Source organism: Paralichthys olivaceus, chromosome 14 (assembly GCF_024713975.1).
Source record: "Paralichthys olivaceus isolate ysfri-2021 chromosome 14, ASM2471397v2, whole genome shotgun sequence".
Classification (NCBI taxonomy): Eukaryota; Metazoa; Chordata; class Actinopteri; order Pleuronectiformes; family Paralichthyidae; genus Paralichthys; species Paralichthys olivaceus.
The window spans coordinates 16,673,317-16,696,299 of record NC_091106.1 but is presented as its reverse complement, the minus strand read 5'-3'; the positions used below and the strand labels follow the sequence as shown (position 1 = coordinate 16,696,299).

Sequence of the window (22,983 nt, the reverse complement as noted above, 5' to 3'; positions counted from 1 at the left end):
CTGACCATGTTCATGTGACGCAACTCTGAGCTCAACTTCTACAAGACAACTCCACTTTAAAATGTCCACTGTCTGTCACCTTCCACTCATTGTTACGGCACAAATCTCCATCTCATGGTTCATGACATGCCACCAATGTACATGAATAATTCCGTCATTTATATCTTCCTCTTGTTTGTCTCTCTCTCTCACCTCTACCTCTCTTTGTGTTACTGTTCCCGCTTTACCAGCGAGGGGGATAAAACGCTCCCTCACTCCGACTGTCTGTCTATCCAGGCATAAAGCTCCCTCTCTACGGATTTCTCTTTGTGCCCTGGCCCTGATTGCAGCTGGCAGCGTCACTGATAATCACGTCATTTAGATGCAGCCTGTCCTCTCCTCCATTAGCAAGTCAGGCTAAGAGGATCCAAAACACAGAGTCAAACGAGCCACGCTGCCTTACAACGATGTGTTTAATATTCTGAAGGCATCTGGGCTGAGGGTCAAAGGAGGTTGCTAATATGAAAAAAAAGAAAGAAACCTTGCGTATGTTCATAGTTTTTATCTTTCATGCTAGATCAGAAACTCTGGTGGAATATTTTCCATGACAGACTTTACGCTACGAGCTAGACAACACGGTCTAGACCATAAACATGTCTTCACTTCCAAACGCTTTTCAGAAACTAAGCCAAAAATATCCTGGATTCGAACGGTGCCATCTTTTGCATTTGGAGCCAGAGTCTGTGCAGTAGCATTGGCATCATGTTGTATTACTGATGAACTGTGTTGTATTAGTTATCTAATCTGTGAATCAGGGTTCCAGAGTCAGCACCAGCCTGATTGAACTGATGAGCTGCGACTAAAAAAGGTTGAGAACTTGTCTACTCACCTCTAGCATCATAAAGGAAATGCATGTAAGAACATTATTACAACTTTAAATTAGGTTTTTGATTTTTTGCCTCTCAGCTGTGAATAAGCTGTAAACACATGAAAGGAAATGCCTTAGCAAAAAAAAAAAGCTAATTTACACATCAAGCAGCAAAATCAGCTTTTATTTAGAGTCAATTTTGTGGCCACCTTTTGAACATTATCCAATATTGTTTCTGTTTTTCTCCTGAGGGAAATATCTGGCTCTTTAACAGCTAAATGTTCACCAGCGGTCGGTAGTGAACAGTGGGTTTATCAGAGATGAAAACAGCTGCTCGTTGCATCTGGAAAAACAGGCTGGATGAGAACCAGGCTGTAAAGCCGCTGGACGTAAAACCAAAACAATAAGCTGGACGACACTAAAGCACAATGCTGGTGATAATTCAGTAATGTTAAACAATTTGAATTAAGTTTGACTTTTACCGTCATGATTCATGTTTTTTATTAAAAGTTGTAATACAAATAAATTCACTTTTGCAACAGTTATTTGACCCACAGAAGCAGCCAAACTATTTCACTAGGCCCTGCTACCCAACATTAGTTAAAAGGCCTTTAGGGGATTTTGCACTCAGCTTGTAAAAATAACTATATAAAGCTTTTCCTGTGGTTAGTAGTGGTGTTTAGGGAAATAACACCACTGAATAAAAATGTCTTACTAATCCTTTAATACAAACCATAGTGATAGAGGCAGCTTTAGATGTTTCTCATACGTGAATCCACTGACATCCTGGCTGCAGTTGGAGGGAAATGACCTGGAAACCATCCTTGAATTAAGGCAGACAGCATTCAATTTGTCACCGTACATATCTTCTGTTATAGATTAAGTATGTTAATAAAAGCTGTAGTGGTGAGTGCAGTTGGAGTCTTGCACAACAGTTTGTCTTTTCCTAACTCCTTATGGATTTTCCTTTACAGCTTTCCTCGACCTCATGACATTTTCCACCGGGGTCGAGGAATAGTGGTTATGAAAGATTTTCAGCCTCCGGTGCAACATCAATAAAAAATAAACTCCAATGACCTAATAGCAACGCTGTTGTATTGGATTGTACTGGATTGTACAAGCAGATCTAACAAAGTCAGTGTATTATTTGTTAAAATATTATCTTCCTGTCTCTCTGTATTGTTTGTTGCAGGAACTGGGACTGTTCAACTAATCAATTAACTCAATTAACTGCATTCGTCTTCACTGGTTTCAAACATGCAAAATGATCAATGCGCAATTAAAATATTAATAGTTAAATAGAAACATATTGATATTTGGAGTCTTTGTATCAACAAAAAAATTGCAAGACAAAATGTCACAGCATCGCAGTGTATGGATTTGTCCTGCAACCTTCACTGAGCAAACACAGGAGCCAGTTTCAGGACGAAAGGTCAACAATGACCTCACACAACTGTTAATCTGACTAATCTCAAAATTATGCAGCAGACAGTGCTGGAGCGAGGAATCTAATAATGCTGCGACTCATTCAGGTCCGTTGTGATGAGATCAGTCGTTGCGTGACATCAGCACATATATCTTTGGCCGCTCACGACATCACGTCTGTTCACTGGCTGCATATTTAAAGACTACACCGAATAAATCCAGTGGTGTTCTGCTCCACGTGCATTATGGCTTTTTTTATTCCTCATAAATAAATGTTGTGGAATGAGAACAGCAAGATGAGCTCACTGTTGCCAATGGCTGAGCAAACAAACACAGTTAATGACTAAACTAAAAAGTCAAAGTTCTTAGTTGTAAGAATTTAATGCAAAAAAAAAATAGTGATGAAACCTCATGATTGACTTGTGATCGGTCGCACACGTGTATCAGGGTTACCATGACTCTTTATTATGCAATATGATACATGCCATCATTATATATATATAATTTTGTCTCTGTGTGGCAGCACCTTGAATCTACCTCTGTGTATGAAAGGTGCTCGATAAATAAAACTGCCTTGCCTTGATGTTTGGGGGTTTGGATCGTACAACTATACAGAATATCCATTGATCGTAGTGTTTAACGTAAACATCCACAAACTTGAAGTGCTTCAGATGTGGGCACCCACAGTCACATGTTCTGTCTCTGTGTGCGGCTGCAGGGTTTTGTTGAACAGGTGTTTTTAATACACATGTGGGTAGAGTTTCTGATTCCAACCTCCTCACGGCCATGATCACAGCTAACCTCACCGTAGTTGTGGGTTTGCTCGACGACTGTTTCTCTCCAAATGGAAAAAGCCTCCACCACCATCTCATAAACCCTGGTTAGAGGATGTAATGACACATTTCAAACTCAAACATGCACTATATGAGCATAGTGCAAGTTTTATGAGCTCTGGCACCCTTTTCTTTTCTCAAAATTGGACAAATCCCCATTAACATGCATGGTTTAACCCTCGGTGATGTTATTATGTGTGTGGGAAACATATTGGCTGGTGATGTGTTGCGGTGGTGTGTGTGTGTGTGTGTGTGTGTGATGGGTGTGTCTGTGTGAGTTGTTTCCTTTGTGTTTGTTTGCATTTTGAAAACTCAATAAATTATTTCAACAACAACCACGACTGTGTCTTTCAACCTTTTTCCTCTCTGTTCTTCTTCAGAGCGTTGTGGAATTCAATCTGAGCACATTCATCTGTGGCTTGAGGGACTCACCATCAGACAAACCCGACTGGCACCGGACCAAGGGTGAAATCTGGTATTGCGCTCTGGGTTCGCCTTATCTGCTCGCTGTTTACTAACAGTCACAGAGTCCATCACTCGCAGCAGCCCCGTTATCTCAGCGACCCAGGCAACACGAGCAGAATACCAGAGCAGCTGCTTTAGTCGCAGGCCAATGTCTGTGTGTGTGTCTGTGTGTGTGTCTGTGTGTATGTGTGTGTGTGTGTCCTCTTTTAAACAATAACACATAAACAATGGAGCAACGCGTACTGATGAAATTGATCAAAACTGTGCAACAGGATTAATATTTGTTTTGACTGTTCAGGTGCAGATGAAGTCCAAAATGTGTTCCTAAACATTTGAATGCTGTAGCTGCATGAACAAAGGCTTTTAAAGGACAATTGTCTAATGGCTGTAAATTAACATGCACACAAGATGATATATGTAACAATTCTTCTTTAAAATGTCTAAATGGGCCTAAATTATATATATGTTGTTGACTTTTGTACTTCCATTACCCAAAATGTTTCCTACAATGATAAAATCCAGAGAAATCCACAATTATATTTAAGGAAATGGGATATTTCATTTTGGTCTCATTTTAGTTGCATCATATCTGCGAGTGTGTCCGTCCCTGCTGTAACTTTCTGTGCAAGTTTTTTTAGTTCAACAGTTTGTGGTGTTCGCTTGTAATGGATCATGATAGTTCATCGCCGTTTGCTGCGTAATGTGACTTGACTCATGGGCAATGCAGACCACATTCTTTCTTGTATTTTTATCATAGGAAACCAGCTTAAGAAAAAAAGAAATAAATGAGATCCTCACCCTGTGGAGGGAGTCATGATGCAGCCTCCTCGATCCACAGTCATCCTGCAGCCACAGCCGCGCTCTGGGGTGTCGTGGTTCATGCCAAAATTATGTCCCAGCTCGTGTGCCAAAGTCACGGCTGCACCCAGTGGGTTCTCAGAGTGATCCTGCAGGTAGGGGGGGAGAGCACCACAGAACTTGAGAGAACACCAGCTATGTATAATCTTGTATATTGTAAAGTTCAAAGAGAACAATTTAGAAACTGCAGATTCAGGCCTGTAACTGTCCGGACCCCCCTCCTCATCCTTCCTCCATTTCTCATTCTCCTCATGGAGACCTGGATTCATCTGCCCTTCTATTTCCTCCGCAGACCCATTCATACAAAACAGATACTGCAGGAAGCTCCATAAACCACCAATGTGTGACTCGCTACAGCTTTGATTAGAAGGACAACTGCCCACAACGAGACAGAGACGAAAAAAAATTACGAGAGGTGGAAGTTTCAGAGTCACCTTGTTTTGTAGACAGACATGTTGAGAAGGACGCAAACACATCTCAGACATGAATACCAAGTGACACTGGACAAGAGATGACGAGATGTATGACACAATGACTAAAATTAGTTCGTCAACTTTCAAAGGAATCATAGGGGATTTTTTCAGACGTCACAATATAATTTTTTGTGGAATTTCATTGGACAATTTAGCCTTTCACAGATTTATCTGTTCCTGTTTGCAGACAAGATTAGGCTGATAAGAAAATGTTTGGTAAGGGTCATTTATTGTATGTTCCCTTTTATTTATACTTTATGTTTATGATAAAGTTTATCATCATTTGGGTTTAATAATGACGTTTTTTAAAAAATATTCATATATCAGTAACAGAAATTGTACTCCCTTATATTGTTAATGGCATTGGCCCAAAAATATCCATATCAATCGCACTTTTCATTTCATATAGGTTATTATAATTTATTCTGACATTAAAGGGCTTTTTTGGGAAGTGTGTTTATCTGCTTTGTGAGAGAAACCAAACTCATGTGTGTGAATGGAGCGTGTGACAAACTCCATCTGCCTAAAGAACAGAAACAACAGTCTGAAGGTAATAAAATCCACCTACAGTGTAAATCTAAAAATGTCAAACTATTCCTGTTATCAGACAGGACGAGCTCTGAATCTGAGAACAGACTCAACAACTTCTGTCTGAATGTTTTACTTTTGCTGTAATTATAATTCACTGAAGATAAAAGTGAATTTCAACATTTCACACAAAGAAGCTGACTCGTGTAACTATGCTGTAGGTTGCAGAGGAACGGAGAGGAGCCTATAAACACACAGGACAAACCAGTCGTGTTATAAAGCATGTTCGAGAAAGAGTGATGCAGAAAAACTAGTGGCATGAGAGTAACTTCTTGAATTAAGCTGAGTGATATGAAATGACCCTCATTAACAAAATAAAAAAATCAACTGTGCTTTCAAATTAACTCTTAACAATGTGCATATGTCAGCATTATAAAGCTCACATCTCCAGTGAAAGAGGCCCCCTACATGGCAACTGTACATGTCACTGTGACCTTTCAATGCTCTCTGCCACATACATGAGAGAATCACATGCTTCTTTTGAAGGCGAGGTCATATGTCAAAGTTGAGGGCAAGCGGAGCTATTTTCCGCTCCGATTACAGGGCGGCATCGTGGGGCGCTGCACCCGCCTCGTAACAGAGGGAATGAGAAAACCTTCATCTGGCTCTGTCATATTTATCAGCGTGCGTCTCTGCGTGTGCCCGTATGTGTGTGTGTGTGTGTTTAATTCACATTCAAGAGCTGCCTCACAAAAGAAGCGTACTGTGAGAGTCATCACAAATGGATGTCGCTCTTATAGAAGCCACAGTCATTACTTAGAAGCAGATATGAGCCGTTGTTATGGGAAGAATTTGATAGTGTTGGTTACAACCAAGAAATGCTCTGATAGTGTTTTTTTTTAAATATAATTTCCAGAATATAAACAGTTTGTAGTCACGGCTTAAACCTAAGAATTCACATATAAACACCCATGTGATTTTACTTAAAATAAACACAATTATGACGTATGAACTCCAAGAACATGTGGATCAAATAAAGATCTTGCGGCTGATTAACACATGGTTGTGTACGGTTTGAGAAATGGCTCATCTCATCTGGCCGCCCTCTAACTGGTTACACAGCCCTTTAATCTCGGGCCAAATCATCTGCCATCTGTTAAGTGACGGGGACAACAAACATCTGGAGATGCCTCCACCACGGCCAGCAGCAAAACATATCAATTACTGTGGGGGGGATACACATCTGGGTCAGGGCCCAATGGCAGAGGGCAGATAACCGCTTTGTGATTTGGTAGAGATGTCAAGTGCCACAGCAGGGAGAGGAGCCAGACGGGCAGCTAATTCACTATGGGGAATCATTCAATGTACCGAGGGGGTGATGCAGAGTTGTGTGTAAAAAATGCATTTTGATTCGGGTGTTTGGTCTGTACAATATATAAAATGCATGACGTCTAATAAAAATGTAAATGTGGTTTTGTTTAAACGCTGTGGCCTTTGATTTAAAGCCCCACCAGCTCTTTGAGAGATGTCGAAGGGAAATCTTATTGTGAGACTTCAAATGACCTCACAAGGCTGTGTGTGTATCTGCACTACAAACCCTTCTGAGAGTATATTTCTGCATATTCCTTTTAGCGCTCAGGTGTTTGATGAGGCCACGAATGTTGAGGGAGCTCCAGTACAAACATCATTACGCTTAAAAACACGACTTCCTGCCAGACCTGTCTGTAACGGCCTTTCGAGCAAACAACAAACACCTTTTCTGTGTAAATCATGTCTGGATTGTGTTAGCCCGCTGAATCTGAACAATGTGCACGCTGATACAATCAGGCTGCACAGAGGAAGAGGAGGGTGGAGGCAGGGTGGGAGCAGCGAGTCGTTTTAATACTCACCATGACAATGCCTCCAGACTGCTCGGCCGTGCACATGCTCATAATGGGCGCCATGCCGATGGTGGTGCCCTGGAAGTAAACACCGCTGCCAAAGACAGAGGACAGACGTTACAGGAGGAAAGTGTCTACAATTTCAAACTGGATTTCTTTAGTCTGACAGATGAAATAAAAAAAAGACAATAATAAACTATCAATTTGAAAATAGTATTTTCTGGAATCATCCACTACTTTCAGACAAGGTGAGATCCCTTAATGCCACAAAAAAGATCAACTCATGGGAAAAAAATTATATTACAAACTAAAAATATTTTTGAATATTTTTGAAAATGTATATTTGTTTTTATTTTATATTCTTAGAGTTGAATTTGTGTTGTAATACAATAGAGTTATGGTGATATCGCAACTGCTTTATTTACTGTGTGTGGTGTAAACATGTGATTTCCATTTTAACCTGGACCCAAGGAAGAGCAGCCGTTGCCATGGTGACAATTAAATGGGAGCCAAATAAACAATAAGTTGATCGTACAGAGCGCACACTGGAATACACATTCAATAAACATTTATTTACAGAAACAAGATGTTCAAATGCCCGTGCAATGATTTACACACAGCAGTAAAATTGATGGCAGACAATGGCTGAGTGGGTTGGAAATCAATGTATAAGAAATCCATGTCATCCTCTGGAATAATGATTCGCACTGAGACAAATTATAAGAAACTTTGCAGCTAACGTGCTGAGACATGTACAACCATGAGTGAGGAAGTGTTTCTGTTCATGTAACAATATAAACAGCTGCTTCTTTCTGCTCTTATTTACTTTGATAAATTAAATATCCACCTTATGAGCTGAGCGTTGTCGTGTGGTTTCTGGGGAAGCAGTTTGACTTTCCTCCAGTCGAGGAACTCGTGCAGGGTGGTGAAGGGGTCCTGGGTGATGGGACATTTATCAGAATCACTCCACACCTCCAGGCCCACCAGGGCCACACGGATGTTCAGGGCTCTGTAGAACTGAAGGGGAGCATATGGGGAAAAAAATATTAGAAAAATCTCTTTTCCTAACAACTATTCCTTGACCCCGTTGTTAAACATCAAGAGGAAAATCCATATTTGGCCTTTTCAGTTTTTCCATAGTGTGTTAATAAAATTTAAAAAGTCTGTGGTAAAGGGGGCTACAACAGAAAACTCTGCTCCTGATACGTCCTCATCTTCATGAAATCACGATGGCCCATATTTAAATCATGAATGCTTAGTGGCCAGTCTGGCACGCCCACAAACAAAGCCAGTTAAAGCGAGAACGGAGGTCGACAGTTCTTATAGGTGCTGGAAGCCAATCAGAGCGGCCTGGACTTTGAATAGGAGGGGGAGGGGATTAAAGAGACAGGAGCCAAAACCAAGTGTTTCAGACGGAGGATGAAAAGAGGAGCTGCAGCAATGGACAGTATGAGGGGAGTGATGCATCTGAACATTAGAGCAGGTTACTTTTTAAGTAATGACCCAAATTCATAATAATATTTACATCAGGAGATAGGGACAGAGACAAACTGCAGAAGCCGTCCTTTGGACGTGTGAATCGGATCCGTGTATCCAAGGAGATGAGATAGGAAGCGCTGAAGTTTCTTTCTTCAGCATTTAGAGAATTCAAACAGCTCATTTATTGCTGCTGAGACACATCCAGGTCATTTCACTCAGTTAGGAATCCTCCTAAGTAAAAACGACAATTTGACCACAGCCTCAGTGTGAATAAAAAGGTAGGGGGATTTATAGAGCTTAGATTACATGAATGATCAAAAGACTTTCGAACACGTGTGTGAGAAACTGTCGTAACCTTTTACCTTTGGTTTCTCAATCCACTGAATAACATTACATTTCATTATGGAAACTTCCAATCCCCTCGTGTGCATCAGTGAGATCCGTCTCTTTTCATGTGTTTCACATAATGGGAGCATGTCTTTTCCGTGTCTCTGACCATGCTTCCCTCAAGTAAATCCATCTGTTCCTACTGGATCTCCTCGCTCTAGATCTCTGGCAGAGGTTTTAGACAGACTCAAAGCAGCTGTTTTAGTAGGATGTTAATATATCACAGTCATCCCATTAATCTCTGCTGCCAGCAATTTTTCTATTTTAAAAGAAGTGATTTATTCTCCCCGTGCACTGGGGAGAGAATGTTTTACCTTGTCCACATAATTGGCAATCTCTGCCAGTCTCTGCTTCACCTTGTCCACGTCCTTCCCCTGTTTCTGAAACTGCAAACAAAATGACATGTATTCAGAGGGAGAAAGTGGAACATTCACACCTCCAGTCGCTCTGCACGAAGACAGATATGATTACAGCCATTTTAAGAACAAAATACCCACTAAACAACACTGCAGTGTCTTGTATGAATGACAGGGTCAGAATGTGCACAGGCAAAATGTTTTAGTGTGTGTGAGGCAGGTTGTCAAGCTGTGACCATCTGGATCTGGAAAAATCTCCTAGTGTTGGAAAGACGAATGGCACGGCCGCAGGGAGCAGGTATATATTGGCAGTTCTGAGCGGCTGCTAAGCTGTGGATCCAAACTGCAGCAAAGTCCCAACCTCCCATTTTCACCCTACTGTGCATCTACCTGCGAAGGTTCTGGACCTGAAGTCTGAGCCTGACATCATGTTTGATCCCGAATTCTTTGTCATTTCCTCTCCTTTCTTTACAGGTCGGTGGCATTATCTGGCAAAAGGAAACCCCACCATGAGCTCGTCAGCACTTATGGGAGACTCCTCTGCATCCACGCGGCTTTTTCCTGTTTCCTGTCTGCTCCGTTGGGGAATCATTCAGCTCTTCCTGTCAAAACGGAGCCGCTGCCACCAGACCACACTACTCGATGCACACTGACCTAATTCTGCAGCTCCGGTGGGACCTGCTCTACTGTTACTACAGTTTACCCTCCTCTTTTTTCTCCTGCTGTATGAAGGGTTGCTGTGGTTTCAGATTGTTGTTGCTGTGATTCAAACTGTTTTTCGTGAATGGAAGGAAGGCAGGTCCATTACCTCTCTGTTGTCTGCAACAATGATCAGCTCCACGTACTTTGTTGTCTTCTGAGCGTGTCTTTTGTGCTGAAGTAAAACACAGATGCTGCAGGTTAGAAATGTGCTGCTTTTATCCACTTGATATCGCTACAGATCTAACTACCTCACATTTTCAACACAAGTATCATACGCACAACTGATATACAAAAAACAACTTCAACTTCAAAATCTCAAAGAAATAGATCTACCTTTTTGGAATTACACTTATTGGTCATATTGCTGAGAATTATATTTGGAAATGTTATATCTGAACAGTAAATAAAGTAATAATGATGAGATTGTTATTATCAAGCAATTAAAATATAAGAAATGATAAAATTAACGAGTCACATAACTTGCTGTCACGCTTCTTTTTTTGTTTGGATTGAAAAAACTGAAATAACTTGTTAATTACTGAGAATCCTATGTCACTATAAGAATTGTTCAACTAGTTTTTCTCACAAGAGACGTACTCAGGGATCATTTTTGCCCCAGTGTCTGATCTGCTGAGGTAGATGTGTAAGTGGAAAAATCCAAAATCCCTGACAGGGGTCATTTAGTACAGTAACTTTCAGTTCCTAATGCAAATTGAGTTTTTAATGCTTGGAAATAGGGGCAGATGGATCCTGCACCTGCTCCGTGCAACCTTCGGCCAAACCTCCCGCGCGGCCCCTCAATGTCAGGCTCTGAGCGCAGATACAATGAGTGTCAAGCCCAAGGCAACACCCTCAGGGAACGTGTCCAAACTGCTCTGCTCGCCAGTTTGTTGATCTTTGGTCAACAGCCCATTCATCCTTTCACTGAGTGAACCTCACGGAAACGTTTGACAAATAAATATCACAAAAATATGCTCATGTTGATATGTTGAAATATTTCAACGGCTGAGATACAAGACGTGCCATAAAGACAACATGAAGCTTGTCTCACCCTCGTGTGGAAGGACTGGAAGGGGCTTTTGATGTGGTTTTCAGGGGCAACAGACGTGTTGAAGCCGTGGCCGCAGTCTCCCGGGGTGATTCTGAGTTCTTCCACTCGGTAGATGAAGTGGGAACCTTCGCTTTGGCCAGTCGCCGGCTCAATGATGAATGTCTTGTTTTCAAGTGCGATGAAGCCTCTGCATACACAGCAGAGAAGGTTTTGAAACAAGCTTCCAAGTATTAACAATCTCTCAAATGCAGAATTTGATTGAATACATCTCTCTTTAATGGAGTATGTGACAGCTGATGGAGCCCTCAGCTCACTTTTACTGAGGCACACTTTTACCGAGTGAAACTCTTTTCTTCAACTTGGCAAACAGCTTCTATACGCTACAAAAACTCAACTCTCTGTCAAGTAATAAAGAATATCTATTTATTAGATATTTAAATTGTATTATTTTTCAGCAACCTTAAAATGTATAATGTTAATAAAACATAATTATAATTATGACAAAAAGCTGAGCAAAGATAAGCTAAGTTAAATTATGCTAAGCTAAGATAAAAAAGGATAAAATAGTAAAAAAATAATAAGTCAACATGCAATATAGACACAGGAAAAGATCAACTATAGAAATTACACACAATGTAAACAGGATCTGTACAGTGTGAACAGGGCGGCACGTTGCACAGAGAGTTAAACCTGAGTGAATTTATAATGTAGAAGTCCCAGGATTTTGTGGCTTACAGGGAGAAACGATGGTTGATAAAAATTGATAAACAGATAAACACAGCCTTGTCAGAGGCAAAATAAGCAAACTGCCTCGATGCAAGATATTTTCATCTGACTTTTTGCAGTGTAAACACCAGCCTCGACACAACTACTCACAAATAGCATTATAACACACACCATCTTCCCTTCTGTGTACTTGTGAAATTACCACATCTCCAATCTCAGAGTCAGTGACTTGAATCTTCTTTGTCATTAACAGTTGCTGCATCGATAAGAGATCATCATGAAGAACTAAACATCTTCATTTTATGAAAACAATTCCTCACTGTTTAATGAAGCAGAAGACCACTCTGTTTACATTGAATCTTGGCTGATGCCCAATTCTAAAATCTTTCAGCTGTGCTTGGTCATTAGCACCAGTGAGACGCCTATTACTGTCAAAACGAGAGCGGATATTTACTGGATGCCTCTGTGGACAAAAGACAATGAGGTGTGACATTTTCTATTCACACAATAACTTACTGACAGCAAACTTAAGGGGCTGGAGAGTAATTTGCTCCTGTGTCGAGCGACTTAAGCAAATATAAACATTGCTGTGGCAAATAGCACCTAAAGGTCAGTGATGAGATGCTGCTTGAATACATAATGAAGGCGATGGTTCTTACCGAAGGCCTGAGCAGGTGCTGAGGGTGACGTCAGAGTTCGGATGTGCCTGCACTTCCCCATGGTAGTAGCAGTTATTCTGGAAATGAAAATGTTTCATGCAAAGAAAGATTCAGCCACTGCATAATTTTATTAAAAACTTATTTTTAAAGCCCTTTTCATGTAGCTTATATCTATGCTTAAATAATTAGATACATAAACCACAGTTTGCAAAGAAAATGCTGTTTCTATGCTATTTATTTCTACTTTTATTAATCAATTTCTACATTTTGTTATTTCTGTGTCCCTATGATAATAGGCAGGCTTAATTCATCCTGGCCCTGTTTTCGTTTGAAAACCCCTGGCCAGCGTTTAAGACTTGACGGACAGATTGGGATGTTTTAGGTTACAACGTATAGCCTTCACCAATTCGTCAGACTTCTATCTCGTGACCCCTTCCGGAAGAAAACTTCCAGCTTCAGCCGCGACTACCAGTGTAGAACGCAGCGTGGATAATCAATTACAAACAGTGCTGACCCTGTTGACTTTGCTAACGGCTGTTGTGCAGTTAAATTCTACGTTTTACCATGATACAACTGCTGACATGTGAAAGAGACATGTTATTATTCAAGCAATCTGTGTACACAGGTACATGCACGGCCGGTGTACGTGAGTGGTCATGTGATGTATGTTTTCTGAAATGGAGCCAACATGCTCGAGTGGACAGAGATCGTTATGTATATGTAGCCTAAAGCCAAATTGGTTTTAACGGTGTGATTGTCGGATCTGCAACTTTGTCTTGGGTTGGAAATGAAAGGGCATTTATTTATTTATCTATTTATACTGGACCTGATAATAAAGAAAAAACAGGACGAGATACAGTAGGAGTGTGTGGATGCCGTCCTTAGTGACGTTCATTTAAATTTCCTCCTCTTCCCCCAATGAACAAACAGGAATGCAGCTAACACAGTTTAAGGGAGAAGCAGGGAAACTGAAATGGATATGAGGTGACAGTAATATGATAATTGTTTTTTCTTCATTATTAAAGGAAACAGGGACATGAAAGGCTCCAGACGGGAGCCCTGTGCTGAAGAAACCACTCCTGTCTGAAATACAGACCAAAATTTAAAGTCCAGCAGCGCTCCAGTTCTCTCAAATCAAATGTCATTAGTCTGAATATACGCTGGATATTTCTCATTCCTGATATTAAATCGAGGGCGGAAATACTTACTCTATTTTAAGCTACTTCTGTGGTGGGAACAATACGAGTTACTGAGCCAGGTGGTGATGGAATTAAGACTCATAGCATTAAGTGTAAAAATAGAGCAGCTGTGAAGGCTCTGTTCTTAGGCTATGGTTGACCTAGATTAGTTCACCTTTCATAAAAGAAAACACCAGGCAGTAAAAGTGATTGGCTCACTGAGCTACTCTCAGTGTGTCTGACACTTTTACAGCAGTCAAATGGTTTAAAAAAAGAGACATTTCAAGATTTCCTGAAGCTGCAATCAGCAGAACAAATATGAATACATCTTGGTTTATAACCATGAACATGTAGAACTCCCTTTTTATTTCCTTAAGCATCTTTAAGGTTAGAAATACAATAATGTTCATCATTATCTGATTTTTTAGTATTGTATGCTTCTTAATCAACTGTTCCAACTCTTCAGTAAATATGATTTTATACTTGAGTACTACTGAAATCTAGAGAAACTATTTTTTGGGGATTTAAACAATGTTTGCACATGAGAGATTTTAAATTGTATTACCTCCACCAACAAGGTTATGTCTCCACCCCTGCCCTGTTTGGTTCTTTGTTTGTTTGTTTGCTTACTTGTTTGTCAGATAATTCATAGAGTTTATTTACAGTAATGATTAACACATGACTCTGTGCTGAATTCACATGTACTGAAAGTGAGCAGCTGCGTGAGGCTTATCTAAGACAATACAGATCTATATGACAACATGATGCAGTGCTTGTAACAGCCTCCCACTTAAGAGTGAGAGAGGGAAACACTGTTTCCATATCGTTTTGCAGGAAACTGACGAACCAAACATTTCTCCTCCGAGCTGTAAGTGACCTGACAGACTGTTGCAGCTCAATTTAACAGTGGTTTCAATCAAAGAGGCAGGAGACGGTGAGCTACCATATAAACCAGAGAGAAAGCTTTTCAAAGTCACACATCACAGGTACAGTATGTGCAACCACACAGAATAGTTATCCCTGGGGCTACTGAAATATTTACCTGATGCCAAACCTTGTGTTTACCTGAGTTCAACTAAAAAAACCTTCGTGAAATGAAAAATCTATTTTTGTTTATGAGCCATGTAAACTGACTTCTGCCATTCTAGCCTTGATAAGTAAAAGAAAATCAAAATGATCATTAATCTTTATTCTGATTTTCAGAGGAGCAGGCTCTTTGATAGCAAGCTGACAGAATAGAATAAAAAAAAAAAAAAAGAATAGATCAGCCTCTAGGAGGGGATTCCATAATAAAATCCTGATGGAACTATTGGCTTAAAAACAGCTGGCATAAAACAAGGCTTATCATCAAAAAGGCCAAAGGATAGCTGTTCTGCTCAGCAACAGCCAGAGGCTTTCAAATACACACCGTACCAAAAGAAAGAATAACTATGAAAGCACGAAGAGCACATTTTATTAGGTTCTGCACAAAAGTCATAAATATCACTTCCCCTAACATATCAAAAACATTTTCTCTGAAAAATCAACAAAATCTCTAAAAACGCCCTATAACCCGAGGATGAAGAAAAAGAAAAAAGAAAAATCCCCCTGATCCAGGTCCGCACCATGGGTCATGCCCTACCCCAACACAAAATAACCCTAACCCTAACCCTGGCAATCAATAGAGTAGTTTGTGCTTAATCTTATTTAACTAACAAACAAACATAACTTCAGAGATAAAACAAATTAAAATCTAAACAATTGCACACAAGCTAATTTCACATCCTTACACTTTTTAATGAATTCATTAGATACAGTGTTGACTATCATCTGAAATGCTGAACCTCCATAAGTAAATAAAACAAAGACAAAGGTCAGCGTCTGTTTTGCAGAGCACTTGCAGACAATCACCGCACGTCAACCTCACCATAAATATCAAAAGCACTCCAGTGCCACCGTACCGTGAAGTTGTGAGCACCAGTGACTGCTCTTCCATCGTCTCGGTAATGTGTCTCAGTGTAATGGCTCGCAAACAGACCCCTGAGAAGAGAACAAAAAAAAGACAAAAGAGGAAGAAGACACATGAAACACTCAGGTAGTTTTATCACAGCTGTGACTCAAACGAAAACTGACGACAATGAAAACTTGACCCTTAGTTGACTTTTCGTATACATTCCATGTTGCTTGTGAGGATTTCATTGAAATTGAAAATGATCAGTGTTTTGGGGCAAGGAGATTCATTTAATTCATGAATGTATTAGGTGATTTGTACGTGTCCTTGAATTCCCTGGCATTGAACACGACTGAGTAGAATCCCTGCTGAGGTAATTATTTTGTGCATTGGTGTCAAGCGCATATCTGTGTGTGTATTTGTAGACATATTTTAAACTGCATGTCAGTGTGTGTCTCTGTGTGTCTTTGTGTGTGTGTGTGTGTGTGTGAGTGTTTTCCTCCTCGGGCCACTAACAGATGGACACAGTGAGTCCCACCCCGAGCATTGGCAAATGAGCAGTTGGAACACCCATCTTTTTGCAGCTGCATAATCACACTGACATCAGGCGGGATGATCTCAGGATGTGTGCGAATGTGTGTGAATGCATGCATGTGTGCGTGTGAAAGAGAGGCCACACAGAGTGCAAGAGAGAGAGCGGAAGCTTAGCGAGAAGCTAACAGTGAGCGCAAGATGCAGAAAAGTGACAGTTTACATCAACAACTCTGTCTTTGACATGACTCAAGATTTTTTGTCCCAAATACGTCGACTCACGGCACCGTGGACAATGAATGTGCATGTGTGTTTGAAAATCGAAATTTAGAGCAAAATTACCACCTCAAGCTGCTATGGTTTCTGTGCTGTGTTTTGTGTTCAAAGAGGAGATTGACAGGATTTTAAAAAACTGGAACATGATGTTTGTCAAAATCACAAAGGGAATCATTCATATCCCACAATGCAGCACGGTCCCACACAGCATGCACATATAAAACAGAATTTGACTCTTTAAGATTAAGCCTATATGGTATTTTTTATATACATTATATATATATTATCTTTCATGTCTTATCCGGGCATTCATTTTTTATGATGTGTTAAAAAAAGGATCAATCCTCTGTAGCCCAGGCCTGAGCACGTTTAACTTCATTAAATACTTATTATCTCTTTAACGTGCCTTATCATGCCATTAGCACGCTCTAAACCAAATCTGATAATCCAGCAGCCTGTAATCACTTTAAAGAGGCCGGTGTGTCTCATTAAAACGGATGACACATCACAGGATAGTGTGCGCTTAATAAAAAAGAGAATCACAAGATATATGTGCTCCTACTTAACAGATGCAGCGTTTAAAAAGTGATAACCAGCCACAACAGATACAGATGTTTTTGTTGAAAAATAAAAACCAAAATGCTCAAATAAAGGATGCATTTGCAGTGAAGATGGGATTAATGTCATGTGAGTGGTAATTCCCTGCAAAAGCTCCTGTGCTACATTTTGGTGGCACGTTTGGGAAAGCCAGCTTACGGCGAGCGTGGCCCCTGATGCTACGACACCACGGTAGTAAAGCCGAGGCTTTTACACGGTGGAATCTGCCTGTAATCAACTCCTTGGCAAGAGCACACAGAGTTTATTTAGTCCACGAACGTTAACTGTGTGTTCTGCCCTCGCCGGTTTCCATTCAGCTCTGTGGTGCTGGGTTGTTTATCTCATGCATCTGAAAACGAACTCAATGATGATCAGAAGCACAGTACAGAGAAATAAATCTAAGCTGTCGGAGCCGCAACAACCTTTTCAATCTCCTCGGCGCATGTGTACTCACAAAAAATGTGAGTATTTTCGCAGCCATGATGTGGCGGTCAGGTTCATTTTGAGCCACAGTGATGGAGGAGAGGGACGCTGCGGTTTCTCTCTGAATACCCCAATTCTTTCAAGTGATTACAACCTCTTTTGTTAAGGAAACCCAACTCCATCCCCATTTCTGTCAAGAGGAACAAAATGAAATGAACTGCAATTTAAATGGAAATTGGCAGATGAGAATTAATGTGAAAATGGCTGCAGTTCTCACCAGTGTGAATTCTTCAAGTGGTGCTTTGAATTTTCAATTTTTCAGCTACATTTATAAAAGGCAGGTGGGCGTAATTTATGAATGGAATCAGAAATGCAGAGTTTCTGACGTTTCTCTACTACTTGAACCATACAATAAGCTGATTTTCTTTTTGTATGTTCCGTTATCAAACTTATCAATCTCCTTTAATTGCTCCAGTGAGTACGGATTGATTGAGTGCTCCTAAGTGTGTGTTTACGATTCATTAGACACAGTCTAACATCTTATTAATGATTCACTGCACTAATGGTCGCACAGGTTAATTGTGATGAATGAGGAGTTCTATAATAGCACCTACTTGAGCAGTACAATATGTTTTAAAAAACAATCTAACCTTCATTTTTTATCCACCATCATACAATTTTCTTTTTAGTTAATTTGATTTTTCTTACTATGGAGGCAAGTGTGCTGTCCATGCTTTATACCCCTGATGAGTGGGAGGTAAAAGTCGGAAAAGACATTCAAGTGCTTCTAAATCAAAGACGCTCATGTATGTTTTCTAGGAACATTCATCATGTTACTGCAATAAACTTTTTTTTTTTTCATCTCATAAATGGATTACTGACATATACCGTATCCTCTACAATAATAAATGAATGTCAGCCAGGGATATGACTGGAACGCAGGGACAATAACGACAAGGACACGGCAGGGAAACTCGTTACAGTGGCCCCCACAAAAAACAACCTTTTTTTCTTTTTCAGGTACAACTTTCTGTCATATCGGAAATTATGGCAGATAGAACGATTGTTGCTGCTGCACCACACTCACGTTTTTTACGAGTTTTGTTTGAAAAGAACAAATCAAACCTAGCAGCCACACACTCGCTTCAACAACATAATCAATGTAGCCGAAGCTGGATGTGTCACACGTTGTTTACATGAATAGCTGTTTTTAATATCATCTTTTTCTCAGGCGTCCAGAGAGTGCAACGTTCTGTGCAAATTTAAAGCACCGAGCCTCATTTACATATACGCGACTCCATGCCTCATGTAATAATTTGCCATCATACAAAGCCCCTTGAGCATGAAACTGTTTGAGAGAAATGTGGCTCCTCTCTGAGTCTCTCTGCTTCCTTTGAAGACTGCTAACTTCAGTGATTTCTTTTAATCCCCTCTCCCCCACAAGCCTAACCCTAAGCCTTCCTATAGCTGCTGCTTATAATACTGTACGCCTGAGTCAAAAAAGAGCAGACGACTACAGAACGAGGAAGAGATGAAGAGAAGAGGAACTAAAGAGGTGTGGTTAACAAGTCTAATTCTATTTCCACATATGGCTGCATCCCAAATTGATTTACATAGAGCTCAGTGTCCCTTCAGCTTAGGCTTGGCTGTGGCGAGTGCACTGGAGCGTACAACAACCAGGGAGAGACGGAGACGAGGGAACTGAAAAATACCCTGAACTGCAGAAATAAAAGAGTGTTCTCCTTTACTTCTCTGGCTTCATACAAGATTAATCATGTACATTAAAACTTCTCTGGAAAACAAGCACAATACTGAAGCTTGCAAAAAAGTCCCAACCTGACTTTGTTCTTTACAGGTGTCAACTTAACGTCACTAAACATCTATCAGTTTGGTAGCAGGCTTGTATTACAGTTTGGTCCAAAAATGAATGTTCAACTATGTTTACTTACTGAAATGCTAGCATGCTAGAAGTGGAACTTGCAGCTTTGAAAGACTGTAGCTGTGTCTTCATTTGGCGGCCGCATCCTTCATAAGACACATTTTTAGACCAATAACATCACAACGGTGCGACTAGGCTGTTCCCGATGGATCCGTCCAAAGCTTTGTACCATTTACATATTTCTGCAAAGCACTACCTTGAACTGAATGCTAACGTGAGGATGTTAACATGCTCAGTTACAATGCTAACATACTAAATCTTTTCTTTTACAGGTGTTTTAACTAAATATAATCATCTGAACACATTACATTCAGCTATGTAAAGTTGTGATTCCTTTTTAGACACAGTTTCAACCCTGTTAATTGAAAAAAGAAATCAGTAGATAAAACCATGATGAAACTAATCTTTAGCCGCAGCCCTTCTTAGTTTAGCCTGCTTGGATCATCAAACTCATCAAATCCTCTGGGGCCAGGAATGTTTTGTGCTAATCCACATGTAAAGATTCTTCAGTTCGGACTATTTTCGTGGCTCGACACTGACCAAGCTTCCGAGTCTAAAAAGTCACATTTATGGAGCTGAGTAGAATTTTCCGATATAAACGCTCCAGCAGGCAGCAGATGGGCCAAGCCTATTTGAATATTGACTGACCAAAGCAAAGATATAGCACTTTAATGAGTTTAGATCCCTCTCTGCTTATTTCAAGTCACGGAGACAGCAGCTTGTTCACGTTTAAAATCATTCTGCAGTGGATCACAAAGGGAGCAGATCTTAAAAGACAGTTCTGGTCAACTGTGTGGAAAACCAATAGAGACAACTGATTTCTGCCATGTTGTTTCTACAGATTAAAGACACAGAAAGACCCTGAAGGTTCTTGTGCACCAATGACTCAGACCAACGAGAATTCAAAACCCAGAGCATACTAACTACAGTGATGAGTAAGTAGTGTTACAACTTGCACCCACTTCATTGTAGATATTCAGTTCAGATACAAATGATAAAAACCTTTTGCCGTGCAATCACCAAGGGAGTACACTCAATCGAACAACATTTTCTATGTGATGTGGTGCCGGAGGCGGGTGAAGTCATCACATCAGTAAAAAATAAAAAAATAAAACGCAGAGGGAAACAAGGCTCGCTACACTGGAAAGTGAAGGTGAATGATGAATCATGGGTAGTGACACAGTACTCTCCATTCATGGTGAAATACATATGCCTGATAATATATTCAAATGACATTTTCCTGTTTGATCTACATCACTGGCCATATGATTTTTTTCATGCATTCTTGACTTATTGAAGAATATAAGCTCTGTGAAGCACAAGTGACAGAAAGTAATAAGTTGTAATGATAGCAAGTGACAGTGAGGTCATGTGATTCTTCTCCTTGGGGAGTAGGACACTGGTGATGATCAGTTACTGTTGTCAAATAGAAAGCACATATCTTACAGGAGACATCTTGAAAATGCTGGAGCGCAGCAGGTACCTATATTGGATTGATGCACTCTCCTGATCACTTTGAAGCACTCCAGTGAAAGGTGACTGTATTACTGTGTATGATGAATGCTGTCAGATAAGTGTAGGTATCTACAGCCTTGGAGTCTGCATTGATTGTCACTTTCTCTCCTCTAGATTTGTCTTCTCTTTCTGCCATATCTTTTCACAAACCATCTCCAAAGGGCTCTATTTTCTTTGATAGCATGGCAATAGTAACTGTATCTTTTATGCTTTTAGATATTTCTTCTTTTGCCCCTTCCAGAGCTTTTTTATTGCCGCTGCCTTTTTACAAGCATAAAGCCTTACAAAGTCTTGAGAGTTTGTGTAAAATGCAGCCCGCAGGTGCAAAACAAAGATTAAAAATGCTGTTAATGTCATGCCCAAAAGCCTTTTTATGACTTTAATGAGAGCACGTGTACGCCAGTCTGGGTGTGAAACATTGCAACCTGCACGGCGATTTCTTTTCAGTTGTGAACTAACGCAGCCAGCAGCAGTGAAGTAACGCAGCGCAGCTAAAGAATGAACTGCTTCATAGCTGCTGGCCTCAACGTCCGGAATATTCAACTCCCAAAAACGATTCTGACACTCAACATATTTTTCCTCATAACTGTACAAGGAGCGTGATGTCATATTCCCTGTGCACCCTTTAAAGGGAATAGTTTGTCAAATCCGTGGGAGGGAAAAATGTGCTCATACACGGCAGAATAGGAGAAAGAGGGAGCTGTGTGTGTGAATACAGACAAATCATCCGACTTCTCTCTGGGCACAGTAAGCTGCTACACTGCAGAGTTTAACCAGTCCATTTTACGCAGGATTAGCTGCTGGTGTTAGTAACCTCACACATATTGCACTACAGAGGCTGTAATTAACGCTCCAAGCTCTTACAACTAAACATTAGTCCACAGTTTTACATCTTGCGCCGATTATCTTTGTTTACCAATGACTGAAGAAGAGTCCAAACCCATCAACTTCCTCTTGGCTCCTCGATTCCACACAATGTAGTTTCATGTCCGTAATTCTGTTTCGTAAGAACTCTACCCATTAGTGTTCAAAGCACAGTAATGCATTCGTTATACAGATGGATAGAGACGCCACTGCAGCGATGGGAGAACGGCTAATGTTGTTGGGTTTATTACCATTCGGTTTTGGGGCAAAACATACAACACAACAAAACCAAGATCACAGAGGTTGACGTAGTACATTTCTGAATTACTCACATACAGAAACACAAACTATAAGTAAATTGCAAAATTGTACATGTTCATGTGAGGGAATAAAGGTACATCATTTTAATCCTTTATATCACATCAATACTACATTTGGAAGAAAAAAATGATTATCTGTAAAATAGAATAAAAAGTAAAAAGTTTGCAAACATATCACTGTGGCTATTAGCTGATTATTTTCATTTTCCTGCTGGATCCAAACAAACATTGAACATAATCTGTAACATAAATGGTGTGAAGCCACGAGCAAGTAAAATATAATCACAAAATTGGTAAATCTTCTGGCCAGAATGGACAATATCATACAGTTAATTGTATCTTTGGCAGTATTTTCTCAGCTAGCTTGATTATTTGCGAGCGTAGAATAAAAATATCCTTATATAATACTGATAATAATATATGAAAAACAAGCGGGTGTACGACCATCACATCTTCATTAAAAGTTTGTGAGAAAAAAGTATTCAAAACAACCTCTGGAAAAAGTTTCTGAATGCCTGCCCAGTACAGAGATGAGACATGTTTGTTCTTCTTCTTTTGCTGCTCCTATATTCCCATCCATAACAAGCTACACACCGGAACTAATGAGTGACTAGGGATCTTCAAGGGAGGTGGTCTATTATTATTCATTGAAAAAGAGTAAACAAATGCATAAATGTTAATGTCAGAGGGTTCCTATCTGTCCAATTAATCTATGGTGGCTCCCCTGGGCAGCCTCATTGT

The 22,983-nt window shown here is 40.2% G+C and overlaps 1 protein-coding gene across 2 annotated transcripts in view; it reads right to left on the bottom strand.

Moving 5' to 3' along the window:
• Positions 1-22,983, bottom strand: part of adam12b (ADAM metallopeptidase domain 12b) — a 75,784-nt gene that overhangs the window by 22,188 nt on the left and 30,613 nt on the right. For both annotated transcript variants that reach the window (XM_069538972.1, XM_069538973.1), the window contains exons 4-11: positions 15,788-15,866; positions 12,670-12,746; positions 11,285-11,471; positions 10,340-10,405; positions 9,490-9,561; positions 8,157-8,326; positions 7,319-7,403; positions 4,369-4,517 (exon numbers count right to left, since the gene is read on the bottom strand). In XM_069538972.1, the coding sequence (XP_069395073.1) occupies positions 4,369-4,517; positions 7,319-7,403; positions 8,157-8,326; positions 9,490-9,561; positions 10,340-10,405; positions 11,285-11,471; positions 12,670-12,746; positions 15,788-15,866 (885 nt within the window). The remainder of the gene's footprint in view (positions 1-4,368; positions 4,518-7,318; positions 7,404-8,156; positions 8,327-9,489; positions 9,562-10,339; positions 10,406-11,284; positions 11,472-12,669; positions 12,747-15,787; positions 15,867-22,983) is intronic.